The sequence below is a fragment of the Tubulanus polymorphus genome, chromosome 8 (genome assembly GCF_964204645.1).
Source record: "Tubulanus polymorphus chromosome 8, tnTubPoly1.2, whole genome shotgun sequence".
In the NCBI taxonomy this organism is placed as follows: domain Eukaryota; kingdom Metazoa; phylum Nemertea; class Palaeonemertea; order Tubulaniformes; family Tubulanidae; genus Tubulanus; species Tubulanus polymorphus.
This window is the reverse complement of record NC_134032.1, coordinates 9,680,334-9,699,460: the sequence shown is the minus strand read 5'-3', so window position 1 is coordinate 9,699,460 and position 19,127 is coordinate 9,680,334. Positions and strand designations below refer to the sequence as shown.

General features: G+C 38.8%; 1 protein-coding gene across 1 annotated transcript in view; it reads left to right on the top strand.

Annotated features, from left to right (window-relative positions):
• The window catches only part of LOC141909692 (potassium voltage-gated channel protein Shaw-like), a 50,527-nt gene extending 31,400 nt beyond the window's left edge, over window positions 1-19,127 (top strand). Inside the window, exons 3-7 of the mRNA XM_074800266.1 lie at window positions 3,339-3,377; window positions 5,056-5,079; window positions 10,789-10,935; window positions 15,353-15,457; window positions 18,617-19,127. Coding sequence (XP_074656367.1) covers window positions 3,339-3,377; window positions 5,056-5,079; window positions 10,789-10,935; window positions 15,353-15,457; window positions 18,617-18,759 — 458 coding nt within the window. The 3' untranslated portion in view covers window positions 18,760-19,127. The remainder of the gene's footprint in view (window positions 1-3,338; window positions 3,378-5,055; window positions 5,080-10,788; window positions 10,936-15,352; window positions 15,458-18,616) is intronic.

The window sequence follows — 19,127 nt, the reverse complement described above, 5'->3', positions numbered from 1 at the left end:
CAATCAGCTAGCTACGCGATTGGTTGATCGACGCTCGCTTAGAGGGACCGATTGTATCACGTCCAGTTCAATTACTGATGATATTAAGATTGATGCGAGTTGAACGGATTTATCAAAAACTACCGAATGTAATATGTATCATCATTGGCAGACGATAAGAGCGTATGATTTAGAAAAATCGATTTTCTATTTTCGACGGCGCTTACGCAAATATATATCATCCCTGCAGGTCAAATAGATTTCATTGATCTGTCAATACGGCCAGACGACAATATTACACTGTATCGGCTGAGATCTCGTATTACGCGAGAACTGTAATTTTGTTATTTCGCGAGTCATCCATTGAATCAAATATTCAGGGCGGATCTTCAAAATTATCCCCTTTGTGCGGGAATACAACCTATTGTCATCACAAAGCCCTTTTTGGGATGTGGCCCTTCAAACTTGGCCTCTGGATCTGCCACTGATGATCTATATTTGATTGAATGCACGATAGTCTGGAGAAATTTGGCGTGACACTAACGCTAAATCGCTTTACTGAATCGTTGTGGTCGTCGAGAATCAGAAGGTCGTCAATATGGGATTAAAAAACGTGATTTTATCGAATCGTCGAAGTCATCGATATTGCGAAAGTCGCCTTAAACCTCATCGTAAACATCACAATTTTAGCCCAGTAAGCAGATACTTCAGTTTGTCACAATCAAAATCTAACTTGCTAACAAACAATCTATATATGATAAAACACTTCTAATTTGATGAAATCCGACGTTATCTTCTACGGTCGAAAATAGCATCCGCACGAAATTAAAAACTCTAGTTGTGATTTTGAATTAACGAACACGATTCAATCTCGTGACATACACTACTCTCCCTAATCCTTGGCATGATTGCATTTGACAAATGGGGCATTTCCGACGTTATCGCCCGTTGAGTTTTAAATTTGAAAAAAGATAGGCACAATAAGACCTGACACGATCATCTGTCAACGCGTTACTAAGGAAACGTACGACAGGTGTCAGCACTGTCGTTCGAGCGTACACGAAAGTCAAATAGGTTTGAGGATGCTATATAGATTAGTTCGTATTGGATCTAGTACGGGTATCAATCTGGAACCTGCAGAACCTTTGAACGTTCGATACGATATCACCACTTTTTCGTCGGAAATGAACTTCAAACAACGGACTGAAGATATTTTATCCGCTGACCCCCAAAAAGTAATCATGCAGATATGGTGATAAGAATTTGTGAATGTCTTATCGAATGGTTCAGGCTGCAGATTGTTACCTGCGTTTTAAACACCGCAGTCTGGTATTGTTGTGAACCGAAATTGCGCGTATCCAAAAATTTGAATGAATTGAATCTATGTTCTGTCGATTTCGTCAGGATTTCTGTCGTCATGATATGGAAAACTGTCGCAAAACTTTAGGAGAAACCGATATTAAAAATTTACTCGATATCGAATTGTGTCTGGCGCAGGAGCGGTTTATCAACGCTCTAAGTGACATTTTCAAAGCATCAAATATTCAAGAACGAACCGTAGTCTATTTGAATCGTGCACACGTGCATGCGATCGACTTCCGCTCATTCCCTGTCCGCGAGATAACGCGATATTCCGCGAGATTAAGAAAACCCGACGCGATTTGGTAATCCGGTTATACCGATGGTATCGAATTCAAACGGAATTTGAATTTGTGAATATTGTAACCGTCGTTATCAGTGTTCTGGCTTGCCGCTAGAGAGCAGCGCATTCGAATTGAAATCAGAATTGGTCATTAGCTTTTGATTAAGAAAGTCTTTCTATATTCGATAACAACTGCCGCTCAACGACCTTGAATCTTTTTCGAAGGTCAACGTCTTGATAATTAACAACGAATCACGTGATAATTGTAGTTGTCGTACTACTACTACTACTACTACCACTACCACTACCACCACCACTGCCATCGGCTTAAAATCGAAGGTCGCTCGTTTCAGAACGGTGTTTTAGCTTCGTGCTCAGCCCATCGAGATAAATTTCATCCGCGTGGTTTTAACAATACCAGACTATAAAGTGTGAAATTCTGTTATGAACAAAAATAGATCGTCTTTAAGAAATTAGCCTCCTCGCTTTGACCTCAAATTGACATTAAATCGTTCGCTAGATCCTTAGTTCCTCTGACAAAAGCCTTCAGAAAATGTCAGCATGTCGATCACTGGAAGCTCGTCCTTGCATGGCATGTATGCATGTATCCCTCCTTGCATGAATTTTCTATAATAAGTATCTTATGCTATGGAAATGAAATTAGGTGGTATTTGGTCGTAACCTTGCGGTACACCATCGTATTGTATGAAATGGCGCACGATGCTATAGCCTAGCGTGGTTGCCATCTTTAGAAAAGGTTGCACTCGATACGTGTGCAAGTGAAAAAAAATGGTGCTTCAAAATCCTAAATTCTAAACGAACCATTTTGATTGTTTTGATGTTTTCTGAAAAAAGGCACGTTTCAAATTTTTCGTTTTCCGTTATTTTTTGTCTATTTCTGTTCGAATCGTGGTTGCATAAAACATAAAGTTTATTGTGCATCGTTCATCGTTCGAAATGATAACTAGTTGAAAACATTGAAAAATAATTGTAAAAGTAATTCGATCGTAAAAACCCGAAATTGTTCGTAAATCGTCGTATGAACCGATGTGACTCCTCGTTATAAAACAGTAAGTCGCGCCGTTACCGAGACTAGAAGGAGCCCTAAATCTGAGCTGTTCGTGAATTCGAAAAATACTCCGAAATTTATGTCATAAGACTAAAAAAAGATACTTTGCTTCTTCCAATCGGCTGGGTCATTTCGTAACAACTACAATAAAATTTGTAATCAGTTCATTTCGATAGCTACCGGGTGTGTTATTGTTTTGCTCTATCGTGATTTTGAAAGGAGTACTGTACAGGGTATATAGGCGGTTGACCGGGTAACCTTTTAAGCTCAGCTAAAAAGAGAAACAATTTATCAAGTTTTAGCCTAATTTTGCAGTTATAAGCACAAATTATCAAACTCTGCCACCAGATGGCGTAAATGGCGTACTCTGTATTTTAAGTCGACATAAAAAAAACTTTACCATGCTGCGCTTAAGCTTACATGGTATCCCTCGATTGCCTTTGTTTGAACATTCGGAAAATTTTGTGCTGTTTAAAACGTACGGCAGTAGTAACTAAAACTGGCTCCTTCTAGCGGTGATGAGGCGAGTTATTATTAGAAATGGCGTCTCTGTCTGTTGGTCGTCGATCCCTCTTGTGAATGTGTAAGAACCGAAATTGATTTTTTGATTTCTCTGCTTTATCGTCTTTTATTTTCTTTCTCTTTAAGCCCAAGGAGGGGCCATACAGGAAATGATACCTTTCCGTAGTAAGTGTTCAAAAAATAATCGATTTAAAAATGTTGAAAGTTAATCAAATGATAAACTGATTTAAGATTTAATACGTAAAGATAAATAATGTATTTCTGTGACTTGTTTACAACGAATTAGTAATGCATTGAAGAGAATGATCTTTTGAATTGAGACAATATGTTATCGTGATGTGTTATCGAGATGACTATCACGATGACCACTGATAATCGCTTAAGAAATTGTTGAAATACTTTTTTAACAAATTACGCCGAGTCAAAATCGATATACGTAAAATAATCGAATAGTTCGAGTTCATGTGACTTCGATCGATTGCCCGTGGAAGTTAATCTATCATTCATAATTCAAGCCACGCCCCTCATCCTCGTCGTGTCAAACTCCTCGCGAGTTGAATTGATGCTCGTTATTTTCACTAAAACTTGGTACCTTTTGATGTTGTTTAGCGCCTTCTAGTTGCAAGTTGTAATATTAGATATGATAGTGTAAATAAAGGTTAGAGTCCTTAGAAAAAAACAAAATTCTTAGGAAAATTCGAACGTGGTTCGTTTCGTTCGTTAACGGTAGACAGCGCTTCGTATGACGTCACGTATGTCCCGAACGTTGCCCCAGTGTTCAAACCGAAATAGTCACAATACTCTTTAAAATGATATATATTGAATTAGATGAATCCAAGATGACTTGGATGAAATTAAACACCACACGGACTAAAGATAGATCCTATTTAAAATGACTATACATGTTTAGAATAAACCAAAACACAAATAAATAAATGCATAAACCTAAAACATAACGATTAACTATGATTCATATATATATATATATATATATATATATATATATATATATATATATATATATATATATATATATATATATATATATATATATATATATATATATATATATATATATTGATTATCACTTAATAGACACTTATGTAAAAGGTGACTGCCTCCTAGATCACCGTAATGACACTTCATCGAATCGCCCTCTAGTGATTAGATATGGTCCAAACTCTCCTTTTTTTGTCGGGCCTGTGTATCTGATCGCACGTTGGAGATTTGGTGACGTCAAAGTGTGATTTAGAGAAAGCAGCCATCTTTTACGGACCGGTCAGCGCGTCTATCTGTTCGTCTGCGCGATTGCGTGCGTTACTCGGCTTTTCTCACCTCTTTACGTGTAAGAGCTTCACTCTGCTGTGACGTCATTCTATCTGTCGGAATACCCCTTTTCGAAATACCCTTCCCTCGCCGATTCGAGGCGCACACTAGTCATAAAGGAAGACGCGTATTGTATAAACATGAATTTTGGTGATAAAAACGAACTACGACCGTCTCTCTATAAGGCTATCATTCATATGAAATATCGCATATCACGATAATATCATTTAACAGCATCTATTTACAAATATATTCATACATATCTTGATATTGATATTAAAACACTGTAGCGTAACATGTGCGTACGAATAACATTCACATATATATATATATATATAGAAATTAAATATCGATTACGTATATTATTAATTTGCTTACCGCTCTTCGTCTGTGATATTCAGTGAACTTGTCGCTACGTATTATATATATTTTGTATTGAGAAAAAAGAAACGAAATCGACGGTCTTTCTTTTTCTATTATTTTCTTCTCTCTTATTTGTTGTTTATTCTCTACGCAGGTTTGACCACCCGTGTAGAAAGAGGTATGGTATAATATATAATGTATATGCAAATTTATGCAAATGAATGAATGAATGACAAAATGAAAAAAAATCGGTTTTTTGTATTCGAAAAAAACGCCTCGCCGGTGTCGTAGAGGGTGCTGTAGTTTCAACGATTCTTTGGCAATTTTTAAAAATGAATGAAATGAATTTTGAGTGACATTTTAGTCAGACGTTTCGAGATATGTTTTAAAACAAAACACAGGGAGTTGAAGTGTTTCGAATTTGCAACTGTTTCATCAGGTTCGAATCCCAAAAGTTTTGACGAATTTAAAATTAGAAATTTTATGTTTGAAATATGATTTTATCGTGGCCAATCTTAAAGGTTGTTGAACATATTCAGAATTATAGACCTATTGGATAAAATTTACCATAGCATTAAGAAAATATAGATTGTTAAATCTTGTACTGGATACAGATTTAGTTCGTCATCTGAACGTTCGGCGACGAACCTATATCATTCTCTATGAACCGGAAGGCTGTTTTGGGTTGTTTTGGTGAATGCGCAAGCTTGTAACTATGATTAATACGGTAGACTGTCTAAACTAGGTAAAATTCTACCCTAATTGGTGTCAAATACCGAGTAAGAATTTGGGAAATACAGATGCTCTGTCTCTTACTCGCTTAAGTTCGAGCCCGCCTATCGTATCATAGTGACATGTCCTGTTATTTGTTTGCATCACTAATATTTGGCTATAGGCGCTTGTTGATGAAAACCAGAGTTTTTTTTTCAATTGTGTTCTGATTTTTTTTTTTCGGTTGGAATCGAAACGGATTTTCGACCAATTTTTGGCTAACATGATTACTCGTTTAACCAAAATACCATCTTCCCTGGTGGGCTTAGAACCGCGTCGCAGTAAACACCCTATCTTACCTGGTTCATGACTTTTCAGAGACTTTGCTCAAATTTGAATATTTGAAATTAACTTTTGAGTAATTTGACTGAAACGAACTATTATATTGACTCCGGAGTCAGTTGTCGATTTTCGAAGATTTCGCCAAACTTCTGAACATATTAAGAACTACTCATGTATCGTGAAATTGGATGCCCCGTTTGTTTAGTTAACAAGGCTGTATTAGAAATACTATAGCGTGCTATTTAGAGAGATAAAAATTGTTATCTCAATATTCATGAAAATGAATGGTTTCGAAAATTTTGTTTTGAAACCATATTTAGCAGAATCGCCCGGCAACCGGAAATTAGTCGGAATTTGAATACAATTTCCGGCCTTCAATTTCAATTAGGGTAGAATTATTCAAGAATATTCACAAATTGGTCGCCGCTATGTTGGCGACATCGCGAAAAATACATCGCGTCTAAAAGTCGAATTCAACACGTGGACCTGGATCCAGGGGCCTCATTCACTATGAACGCCTTGCAATTTTCGTCGCAGAGGCTCGTGGCAAGCTTCAAATTTGCGAAAATCTCCATATTCACCTTAAATCCTTTACTTACATAGATACCGTCGGCTCCAGCTCTAAACTAAATTCGACGTAATTTCAAAGTATTCTCAGGGAAGATGGTATTATTCATCCGTGCACGAAACGATTTTATGATTTAATTGCTTGCTACATAAAGGACCTAACCTTAGATGCATATTACGTAGATCACCATTTTCCATTGTATCCTAACATGGGTCTACAGTTGCCGGATGAAAGGGTGTTTAACACCCACCAGTGCTTAATACCCAAATGCATGCGAAAAATTATACTATATAATTGCCGTATTATTCAAACACTGGTTTATGCTATTCATCGTTTCAACAAATTTACCTCAAACATTTTATTTTCCAAAACTGAGTTTTGGTTTGCGAGTTTACCGAATTAGTTTTAGGTTTTCCCAAACCCGTTTCCAAAGCTCCTTAGAAATACGGTTAACCTTTTTTCTTTATTCCCCGGGTTTCCCGCTAGAAAAGAGGCTGGACGCCCCTTAAGTCACTTCTAATAACGTTAATCATCATTTCTATTATTCATATCTTTATTCTCCTCGGAATCTTCGAGGGAATTTTACAAACTTGACAGACACAACTTGACGACGGATATCTAGTTCTCTGAGTAACACTTGAATTAAGAATAACCGCGCGCGTTAACGATGTTGACTTGCTTAATTTACATACTGCATAATTTCCTAAACGGGCCCAATTTGTTTGAATTCCCAAAACTGTATATTTTTACATTTTTCCTTAGATCCATAGATCAATGAACTCGTGAGAATGAGATGAGAAAATTGTGTTGTTCATTTGCCTTGAAAATTCAACCGAATAGTTAGGGAATTAGAGTGGAACTGGGTCATTAGTCCAATCAGATTTACATGACTGTGGAACTGGATCCAGTGAATAAAACCTACATAACATCTGCAAGTCCAAAGCACCTATGGACCTGGGCCCAGAATGGGATTGAACCCACACAACCGATGGAACTGGATCCAGAGTAAAATTAAAACCACACAATGTTGAATTGTATCCGAGTCGAATTAAACCCGCACAACTGTGGAACTGCATCCACAGTCGGATTAAACCCACACAATTTGTGGAACTAGATCCAGAGTCAAATTAAGCCGCCATAAGTGTCGAATCGATCCTTTAAGTCAAATTAAACCCAGTCCGCTCTGGAACTGTTTTCAGAGTCAGAATATGTTCACACAGCTGAAGCTGTGGAACTGAACCCCGAAGCCTTGGAGATAAAGACTAAGACCTTTGTTCTGAACGTCGAAGAAATCCAAGAATATCCCTGTCCACTTATAAGATTTCGTTTCTAATCTTTTTCTATCTGTTCTCGTCGAAAATGTAGTTTACAACCTTTCTGTTCGTCCTCTTTCTGTGCGTTATTTTTTCCTGTAGTGACGTCACCCATACTGTATGAAGATAATCCTGCATTCATTTTTTTTTGTTTGGGGAAAAAGTAAGATTCTTTGTAAAGGTGACTTGATTGGTTAGATTACGATCATTACTAGCTGCGGACCAATGAAAACTGAAAACACAAAGCTTTCACATTTGAAGCAAAACCACCTGTTATTGGCAAGATCATCGAATATAACCACCAATGGGAAGAGTATCACTACATCCGACTGATTGGCTTCGCGCGTTAGTTATTTCGCAAACCGACCAATCAAAAAATCTGGAAAAAATACCCGGCCAAGATTGATATTCCGAATAGGCAATTTTGTCAATATCGATTGAACAAGTTTTAAAATTTCAGAATAGTTTCGAGAAATATCTTTCTTCCCGGTGACTATTTCATCATTTAGGGAATTGGTTTTCGTTTTAACGTAGGTTAAATCTATCTGTCGTACCGTATTATACTGCCCCCTGGTGTTCCTAACGTTAATCAAATCCCGCATGCTTCATCGTTTGCTTCCGTCCGCCGAATCGGCTTTCATCTTCCCGTTACCATCATCATCATCATTTTTATCATCATGATTGCTACCATTATCTATTTCCTTTATCAACACCCTCAATATATCACCCGAAAACTATATCACAGAAAATTATCACTTTTTCAATTATGATTATACTCTTTAACTATCTATTATAATTATGAGTATATGCTAACCACTGATTACCTACTTTTATCACAAATTGTTGATCAATTCAAATTTTTCCGAAAGCTATTGTGTTTTTTCGTTTGCGATCGATGTTTTAAAAGTGAGCGTTCGGCGCAAACCATTTTGTTTTTGTTTTGTTGTTTTTTGCTAGCGTGTATGGTCACGCGCTCTCGGTCAAGTGACCTCATCGAAAACAAAATGGCTGCCGTTTGAGACGGAGAGTAAATATTTATAGCAAAGAATGAGACTGAACACACTTTTCAACACACTTAAAACTTAAATGACACGATACAAAATTTTTCGATATGCACGTATTAAAAAATCTGGATTAAATCGCTATTTATGTCGGTAGTATTAAGTTGTATGTGTGCACTTTTTATCGGGTACCAGCACTCACCACCAGATGGCGTCTGTGAAAATTAGTTTAGAATGAAAAGCCTCGAACTGTATTTTTTGACTCCCCAATTTCCAATATTATCGAGCAAGCAACGAAAACATGAAAGGCTGACATTTCTATGCCACGAGATGGCGTGACTGACTGTTGGTTAATGCTGTCAAAATTAATTCTATAGTTCGAACTGCGGCGTCCGGACAAACTTCGGTTATCGGTTTCAAAGCGAAAGCGAATGTCAGTTCAGTTAGACGGAACTATGTTGCGGATATGGTCGACCGCGGGATTAAGCACGGACGCTGAATTTCGGAGACCTAGTTTCAGACCGACACTGAAATGCGGTACGGCCGAACTATAGTGCGTTCGGTTATTAGTTCCGATCACTTTGTTAGTCGACTAACTACGAAAACCAAAGTTCGCCCTGGCGCCGTATCTAAAAATGTTGAAGAAATTTAACCTTCAATGTAATAACTGCTGGTGAACCTAGCGGATCCTTCCAAAATCTCCGCTTGCCACAGGTAGTGGTGCCGGTACCCCGCTGTTGCATATCGCATCGAAGCGCACCCTATACTGTTAACCGTAAATCAACTGATATCTATATTTATTGCTAGAACTTCTTTCGCTCTTTACGCTGGAACACGCTTGCTGACATGACTCAGTCCTAATTGATTAGACTTAATTAATTGAACATCGAGTTAATAACCGATTGTTAATTAAGTTAATTGATCGTTTACTGAAGTAACTAGCCCGTAGTAATTGGGCAGGCGTTCTTAAAAACCCCAAAAATTACATTTTAGGAAACCAATTTTCAAATGTTCTTTTTTTTAATGCGAATTCGATTGAGATGAACGGAATTTTCAGCATTGCTCCGAACCCGAAATAATTTATCTTTAAAACGCTAACTTACCAATCACTTATCACTAAATAATCATACTTATCTAACTCCTTGGCATGGTGGCACTTCATTTTTTATTCGATTTTACATGTATTTAGAAAAACAATTTCTTAAAATGAAAATTGTATTTTAGAAATTAGCACTCAATGGTAATTTTTACACTACAATTTTTCCTAATTTGAATGTAATCAATTTTTTTTTTAATTCGACGAAACGGCATTCCGCTTATGAGGCGTCGGCGAAACACCTTGCAGCAAATTTTATGGCAAAACGGCATTTTGAAATTCTTTTAAATTGCATATCGCATATTTTCAAAAAACTTATTGATAAGAATTTCGAAATTAAACAAGCTTGCTAGAATTCGCATGCATTCTAGACAAAAGAGAAATTGAAGAATTTTTTGATTCCATTTTCCAAATAAACTTATCATTAATATCGATTTTGTTTTTGATCGACGAAATTAAAAAAAAGAAGAAAAAACAAATTTAAGATTAATAGAAAAAATGAAATTCAATTTTTTTTCTGAATTCGAATTTCCGTGTATGTAAATGATCTAGGACGATGTATTCTATTGGTCGAAATTTTTTTCTAACAACTCTGATTGGCCGAAACGACGCGAAACCGCACGCGATTTGTCGATTGCGACAACCGATCGCATCAGCGATTCCGTGTTGTTCGTTTTTTCCGACGCGATATTTTTCCAGCATTCGAAGGAAAATTCGAACGAAAATCGACGGACATCTCTTTCCGTGTCGTAGGCGGAATATTCAGCCTAGAATCGATAATAACCGATAAAAGCTTACTAATCGATAATCGATAAATGATAATTCGACGATACTGATTGGTTTATATAATCTTTAGGGAATGGTGAAGAAATGATCCCCATGTTGATGTTGAATCATCAAAGTGATGATTCGAACAACCAAAGGACCCGACCTCAGAGTAATAGTGCTGGGACGGTCGATAAACTCTCGGCGCCTCGTCTTCTGGACGTTGGGTCTAATCCAGGTATTAACTGCGCCGCCTGCTTACAGGGGAAAACCGAGTCGTACTAGAAAAAACCCCACAAATCTATAAAATATACGCATTTTTTATGCTTCGATACTAAAAAACCCACTTCCACAGTCGTGTCAGCTGTACAATAATTTACGATCAATTTTGATTCATGTTAAATCTAAGATTCCAAAAATACACTATATCGAATTTAATTATCATGACCTAGTTGCTGTGTTGTGAGTTAGGATTCGACTAGTAGTTAACTGAAAATGAAGCACTAGTTTTAACTCGTAGTTGATCTAATTCACAATCTGGGTTCAGAGACAAATCTAATCCACTCGACTGTGGAGCCGAATCCGAGGTAAAATGCGTGTATTTCCGTTGGAATATTTTGCATTTCACGTCCCGGACCCGCTGGCTCACGAACCTGTTTCGACAGTTTTGGGTTGGAATTACGGTTGTTCGACTCAAGAGTTTGAAATCAATAAATTTTACTTTAGAGTTAAAGCTAAAAATGATACCTCGTTTCTCCTAATCGACCGGGTCGTTTTATAAACCCGAATAAAATTTCTAATCCAGTTCATTTCTATAGTTGTGTTATGGTAAAAGTTGAAAATATTTTGAAGATTTAAAAAAATGATGTACAGGGCATGTAGGCGGCCGGCTGGGTCAGCTTTCGAGCACAGCAGAAATGAGAAACCAGGTTTCAATTTTTAGCCGAAATCTTACCGACATTTGTGGAAAGGGATCTCGTGGGGTTAGATTTGACTTTCAAGTCGAAATATATGATTTCAAATGTTTTTACTATTGAATTGGTCCTGGACTGTGAAAGCTGCGAAAATTTCCCTTGTGGTACTTAAGCAACGTACCACGTGACGAAAACAGGTGCGTGACCTGGCGCACGACGGAAGCACTCTGCGGGTCGATATTTGAAGTGTTTCTCGCGTTCATAAGGGCTGTTAGCGTAACGTTTCCGATCGAAAGCGCTAGGGGGCGACACTATATTCGTTCGGTTCGGCTCGGTTTTCCGCTATTACGAGGCTCGTTGCTGCTTAAAGCATTATTTTGGTTTTTGTCTATATTTTTATATATCCTGCCTTTTCTATTATTTCTTCGAAATCTTCAACCAAAAAAAAACCTACAACTAAATCATTCGATTTTCGCTTTTTGTATCGGTTCTATGGTAGTTAACTCTTTTCGTACTTTTCTTAAAATATTTCATAGTTTATCTATATTTATTGGGTGTTGTGCTGGTGGTATTTCGACGTTTTATGATTATGATTATAATTATTATGATTATCACTTTCGTACATTTACATACCATACCTACGACGACCCTAAAAATCTTGTATTTAAAATGCCGAACAAAAAAAATATTTCCAGACCAAGTTCGCAAAAGGACTTTGCGTTAAATTAAAAACTTTCACATTTTTTCCTTTCTCGTAAAATAGTGGTGGGATTTCTCGTTTTTTTAAAGGAACGGGTTTTTAGCGTACCTTTCACGACAGCAAGTGTGAACGGCCTTCTGTATACTTCGCGATCACTATGCGAGACCTTTCATGAAAATATGGCCGCGCGCCTACCCATAATCTCCCTATGACGTCATAGATTAGCCACATTAAACTTTCACGGTGATTTGAAACGAATACGGGCTTTTCTGTTAATTCTATGGTATATGCGGTGATATCGGTATTATAGGCAAAACGATTATGACGTCATAGGGGGAGTATACGAAGGCAGTCATATTTTCTGTGTAGGGTCGATGAATTTTCTGTAGATGTTTTAAATGTGTAATTTTCTATATGTGTATATGTACCATTCGTGTTCACTAATTCTAATCATCGTTCTTTAAACTGTATCAACTTTTCTCACCAAATCTATCTCTTTCTCTGGAAATGTTTGAATCGTTACTCGTGGAAGCCTAGGTAGCCATAAAGCCTGACAACATCATTTGGCTCGGCCTTAGATCCACGGTCAGTCCCGATGCTCTATATCAGCTTTGATTTAATCGCCACGCCCTTCCTCTAACATTTACCTGGCGGCATCGTGAGACACTGTCGCGTTCTTCCGCCGCAGGGATTCGAACCTGATGGCATCGCGAGGCTCTGCCGCGTATTTCCATCGCAGGGATTCGAACCCGACGACATCGGGGACGCAGCCACGTTCATCCTTCGAAGGGGTTCGAACCGATAGCATCGTCGTGAGGCTCTGCAACATTCCTGCCTCGCAGGGATTCGAATCTGATGGCTTTGCCGCATTTAACGCGTCCCTCCCCTCACAACAGGCCTTGTAGACCCATTCTTCCCCAGAAAATGATGGCATTACAAGACAGTGACGTCACAAGCCTCTGCCCCAGTAGTCCATCGTCCCTTTGCAAGCATTTAAACCTGGTGGCGCCATGCAACAATCCTTCGTCGCAGGGATTCAAAATCATTTATCAAGACTGCCATAGTAGACTCGTCGTCGAAATTGAAATTAGTGACCTACTTTCGATTCATAGATTTGGAAAACTGCTGATCTGAACACATTAAAAACTTCTGAAACTTCTGCTTTCCTGTAAAGCGTATGGACTGTATAGATGCAGTTTTCACTAACCACAAAGCGCTCCGGTGAACAGTTTATAAACGAAACAGGCGCTCTTCAAAGATAATTATTTTCAAGATTATTATTATCATTAATACTTTTAAAGGAATGGGGACACACCGTCGGGTCCTAGCGGAATCCTATATATATATATATATATATATATATATATATATATATATATATATATATATATATATATATATATATATATATATATATATATATATATATATATATATATATATATATATATATATATATATATATATATATATATATATATATATATTTATATATATATATTTATATAAATTTGAACGAGGTGGCTACCCGCAGCCGAATGAAGCATATTCCGTGATTGTTTAATCTGATAAATGCATTCGACATTAAAAAAAAGATACAACGCAATATCTGATAAATGAAACTCGATACGACTGCGCGCAGTCTTTAACCCCACCCAGTTGTTATTTGTTTGCTGATGAAAATATAAAAATATCTCGTTTTTTCCAAAGATAGATGTGTCAATTGCTGCGGAAAATGTGTTCTACGGTAACGCGGTTTACATAAGTGAATCAAACCACAGCCGCCATTAGTGGCTGATTTAATGGTGTCATGGTGGGATTTAAACCGAGGCAGCCATCTTGTCTAGGAGCGTTTAAAGGGGTAATTTGGTGAAGTTGTTAGCGGAATAAAATGAAGCCAGCCATATTTCCCGTATGATTATGGACAGGGGTTGTTTGGTGGTGTCAACGAGGGATTTACGAAGGCAGTGATTTGTTGATAGTGTCAAATGGGGATCCATTGATGCAATGATCTTTTTCCTAGAAGATTCTAGGTGTTATTTGATGATGTCGTAAGGGGATCGATGGCAGACATAGTTACTAGATGTGTTTTCAGGGGTAATTTGAAGATTTATAGTTGTAGTCATTCTTTCTGTCTGCGCCTATTTGCTAGGTTTTTGCCGTTAAATTTTCCTTTGAGGGGAAGGTGTTCACTTTTTTGTTGGTCCTCATTATCGTAAACAAATGTTTTTTCTTCCGTTGCTGGCCTCCAGCTGGGCTTTTATCATGTGTTCCATTATATAGATTCGAAATGGTGTTTTCGCATAATATGTTCATGCGTACGTTAGTAATATGTTTTTCATTTCTGGATGTTTTATATATTTTAGTTTTTCAGTTTTTAGTTTATAAAGAACGTCGTTCAATTTATTACGTTCGCGATATCCTCAAACGTTTTCCGTTATGTAGGTATCGTTCTGCAGTCAACCTGGACCAGCACCTCTCAAACATTCGATACTTTGTCGCCATTATTTCGGTGCTCATCAACTTTCATCGACCAGACTTCTTGTTTGTATGTTCGGTACGATTGTCTGTGAAGATGTATCTAGGCTGCCGAATTGTCCGAACGGATTGTACAGGGGCGGATAGGAAAATTTTGAAGGCTTGGGTCCGGAAGAAAATAAGATTAAGAAGCCATGACAAAGGCCACCAGCGGGAGTTGCCCTCGGTATTAAGATGTTTCTTAAGACATTAATCCTAAAAGATGCAAATTCCCGATACGTGAGTGTCGAATTTGCATGTTTTAACTAGGCCTACGGTACCCGGTAGCTCTATACTGACGAAAAGTGCAACCTCAATGGAAAGGCAGCGGTCCCGACCCCCGAGACCACCCTCTAAATCCGCGCTCCTGCGCTACAACTTGATACCTGCATATATGCATTACGAAAATGAGGGAACGCGCAACAAGTTTATACGTAATAAATTATCGACCTCATCCGGGATAATTATAGAATCGAACAACCTGAAACGATATCTAAATCTTTTGCCGTCGTTGTTGTTTACAGATGGACAGACGACGAATACAACTTTATCTTCCAATATAAACATGAATGCTGCTCCTACGATCAATTTGACACCGACGACTAACGCCGCGAACGCCACCACTGACGGTAAGTATAGATGGCTCCACCGTACGGTGCCACGTACGGTGCCACGTACGGTGCCTACTTCATAAATGTATACATACATCTTATTCTGAATCGAATGGTAAAGGAGGTCGTACGCGTGGTTGTTAACTAACCAAAACCGAAGTTCGCCAAAGCGAAGTGTTAAATTTTCCAGTCTGGTAAACGTGAGGTTTAGAGTTCGAATATACCAACGGGCTAGGAACGTGTATGACAACTCCAGGATTTTGTTAAAACATCGCGTGATTTGATGAGAATCGTTCGTAATCGAACGCTCCCGCCTTGATATGAGATACAGTTAGACTTCGCAAAAGTCTGATCTTTTGGGACCGTAAAAATCTGTCCGACTTCTGTGATGTACGAGTTGGATTTTATGTATTTCATATGAAGAGTCACAACCAATATTTTAAAAGACATCCGAATCGAATGGTTATCTGAGTTGATCAGATCAGACTCGGGTGCATCCCCCGTCAGTGATTCTAACCTGATGGCATCGCTACCTTCAGCCACGGCACGAACCCCAACCACACTATATAGCCCAGGTGCGCAGGTTTTCTGCGCGAAAACCTGCGGCACCAATCAGATTGCTCGTTGTGTAATCGCTGAGCGAATTCCACGGACGAACTGTAAATGGCAAAACCCGTGGATCAGGATTTCTGATTGGCTAATGAGGATATTCTCTAAGCTGCGCGTGTAGCTGCGCATTCGGTTTAGTGTGGCGGGGTTTTGTACCGTAACGAGTCTCGATGCCATCAGGTTCGAATCCCCGATTGGTGGATGATAATGATGAATATTACTTGAACTGTAATTCTATTTTGATTCTCGACTGTAGGTTCCAATAGTAAAAAGGTCGCTTGGATGAACGGAAATAAATGACGTGTAAAATCCGGTAAAGATGAACTCACTTGTAAAAACAGAATAAAAAGAAAAAAAACAACAGAACCGTAGATCCACAAAAAGTAGTCACTCTAAAAGGCCGCCTTCCACGATGAACGTGTTGTCAGTATTTTAGAAGGCTCTGTAGAATACATTTGATGATATCTTAGGAGCATCTATCGAGGCACCTACTGAAAATGTCTAGTAGGGGCATGTAAGGGGAAATTCGGGCAATAGAGATAGTTAAGCGACGTCGCAGACAGCCATTTCTTGAAGAGACTGAAAGCGAGCGATTTCATGACGAGGTATTGATACGTGCAGGGTACAGCCATCTTCGTCGAAATAAAGCGACAGAAACATGTTTCCAAGCGTTTACTCTCGTGTGTTCTTGTTTCCCTGCGTGTGCGTCGGACTAGAATGGATCAGTAGGGGAGTAAATTGAAGATGTCGTAGGGAGATTAACGGGGGCGGGGGTCTTAAACACATTCGTGCATAGCAGGCCCGTGCCGAGGGTCGGGGGTTATCCCCCGAACCCCCTAAAATCTTCTAAGTGCTTTTCAAAAAGTCAGCGTAAGAAAATTCAGGTCGATATTTCTTAAAATTTCGATACAACTTTCATGTTTTTTTCATGTCCTTTATCAATAAGAAAGCGCCCATTTTTCACGGTGAAAATGTGACCTTTCTCTTGAAATAGAACGGCATATATATGAATTATTCTCGATTCGATGAACACATCGCGACATTATAGAAATCGACACTCGTCGCTTCACAGAGAGAAAACTACCACGCATAGATAGCGTTTATTATTAACATGCGATAAAACCTGGTATTTTAAAGGTCACTTGCGCGCACGCGGCGATCTATATCAATTATAACGATCCGCTGTTTATTATAGCATATTAGTAGTAGTAGCTAGAGCTCTCTATCTCGCCGACAGAGGACCTGAGTTTAACGCGTTGCCTAGAAACCCGATTTACATATACACGCACGGAGATTGACATACGGTTTTATATCGGAGTTACCCGTCCTCCCGATCCTCACTTGCCAGGGTTTGTTTGCCTCCCGCCGAAGCTCACGCCAACACAAAACCCTGGCCGCAAACCCTGTTAATCTATTTACACTGTCAAATATTCATGTAAGCGGCCACTAGTTTACATATAAAGCCAATCAGCGGCGTTGTTTTTTTATAAATACCACGCACCGGCATCTGATTGGCTAGATATAAAGACTAGTGGCCGCCGAGCGGCAACTTGTCCGCCAAAGAAATCGTGGGCGGTGTAAAAGATCGATGAAGGGTCTGCGGCCAGGGTTTGTGTCGGCGTGAGCTTCAGCTGGCGGTTATCAAGCCCTGGCTAGCGAGGATGGCATCTGCAGGGTATGTGCCGTGGCAGAGTCTAACGCGATGCCATCAGGTTCGAATCCCTTCCGACGGGGGATGGGTTGTCTATTGGGGACTATTTGCGAACTAATCGAGACCGATAATCGGAAAGCCGAACTTAGTCACATTAAAAAACGATTTTTTTTTATCCTTGATATTATTTTACTATACTATTTTATTATATACTATTCATCATCGGCAAATGCAATATCAAGACTTTTTCAAAGCGTCAGAAATAACGTTCGAATATTGAGTAAAAATAGTTTCAATAAAAGTTTCAAATTGAACTTCATTATGTCGAATTGAATCGAACGCAGAGATATTCACTTATTGTGCTATACAACAACCTCTGAATTGCCATTAAAATCTATTTTTCAAAAGACATCTGAATTCATTAGACAGAAAATAGGAGCTATGGAATTTATTAGATTACGAAATAAAATGCCAGTATACACAAATATCGTTATTTTGAAACGCCAGAATATCGATCACGCAATGCACATCGACTCACGCAGCACACCTTAGATAACGCATAGTAGATCAATATAAAATCTAGGTTTAGAAATATAGGTGGCGTAGCTTGCGGTATGTATGCGTAATAGGCGTGGGTTTAGGGGTTCGATTGATCCGTCGTGTCTTTATAGCTACTGAAGGGTCAATTGTGTAAAAGTACTAAGGGTAAAAGTTTATAAGTGTGGCATGGAGTCAAGAGTTCGTCCATTCTTTGACAGGAGTTAAAATGCCATTGGTTCGGAAACCATGTCGCTTCGTAATCTAGAAGATTTCAAGAAAAAACCTTTTCAAATGGCCGCTTAATTTTCCTTTGTCTCTTCGATTAATTCGATGTCTCTGTCTTTTCGTTTCAGCGTCCCCAACTTCGATAACGCCAGGTGTCAACGGGGTCAACGAATCGTCGACAGATGGCGGCACTAAACCGAACACTCCCACTTCCGGTCGACGATCGATCAGCAATCAACGAGCGTCACCTACCGGCAGTAGACCGCAAAACGCATTAGTCGCCGTGAACACATAACACACCGACCGCGTGTAGTATGGAATAAAAAGTTATGAACATTTATATCATCGAGTTGAGCCGATGCTATATACTAATGTGATCAGCCGCCGCCATGGTGGCGCCATCTAACAGTAAACAATCGAATCGACCTCGCGCAGATGCAAGCGCCACCATGTGGTCGCCAACGACGCAAACACAACCAAGATACAAACTACGATTGTTCTGGTTTTGTTTGTTTTGATTGTTTTTCTGGGTGATTCTCTGTGTTTTTCCTGTTGACAAAAGCTGTGATAAAAATTGCTGGTGGTGGAAAATATGACGCGTGCGGATGAATCCGTCATTTCGGACGTTGCGTCGTTGTTTTCATGGTTCTGCTGGGTGCGAAC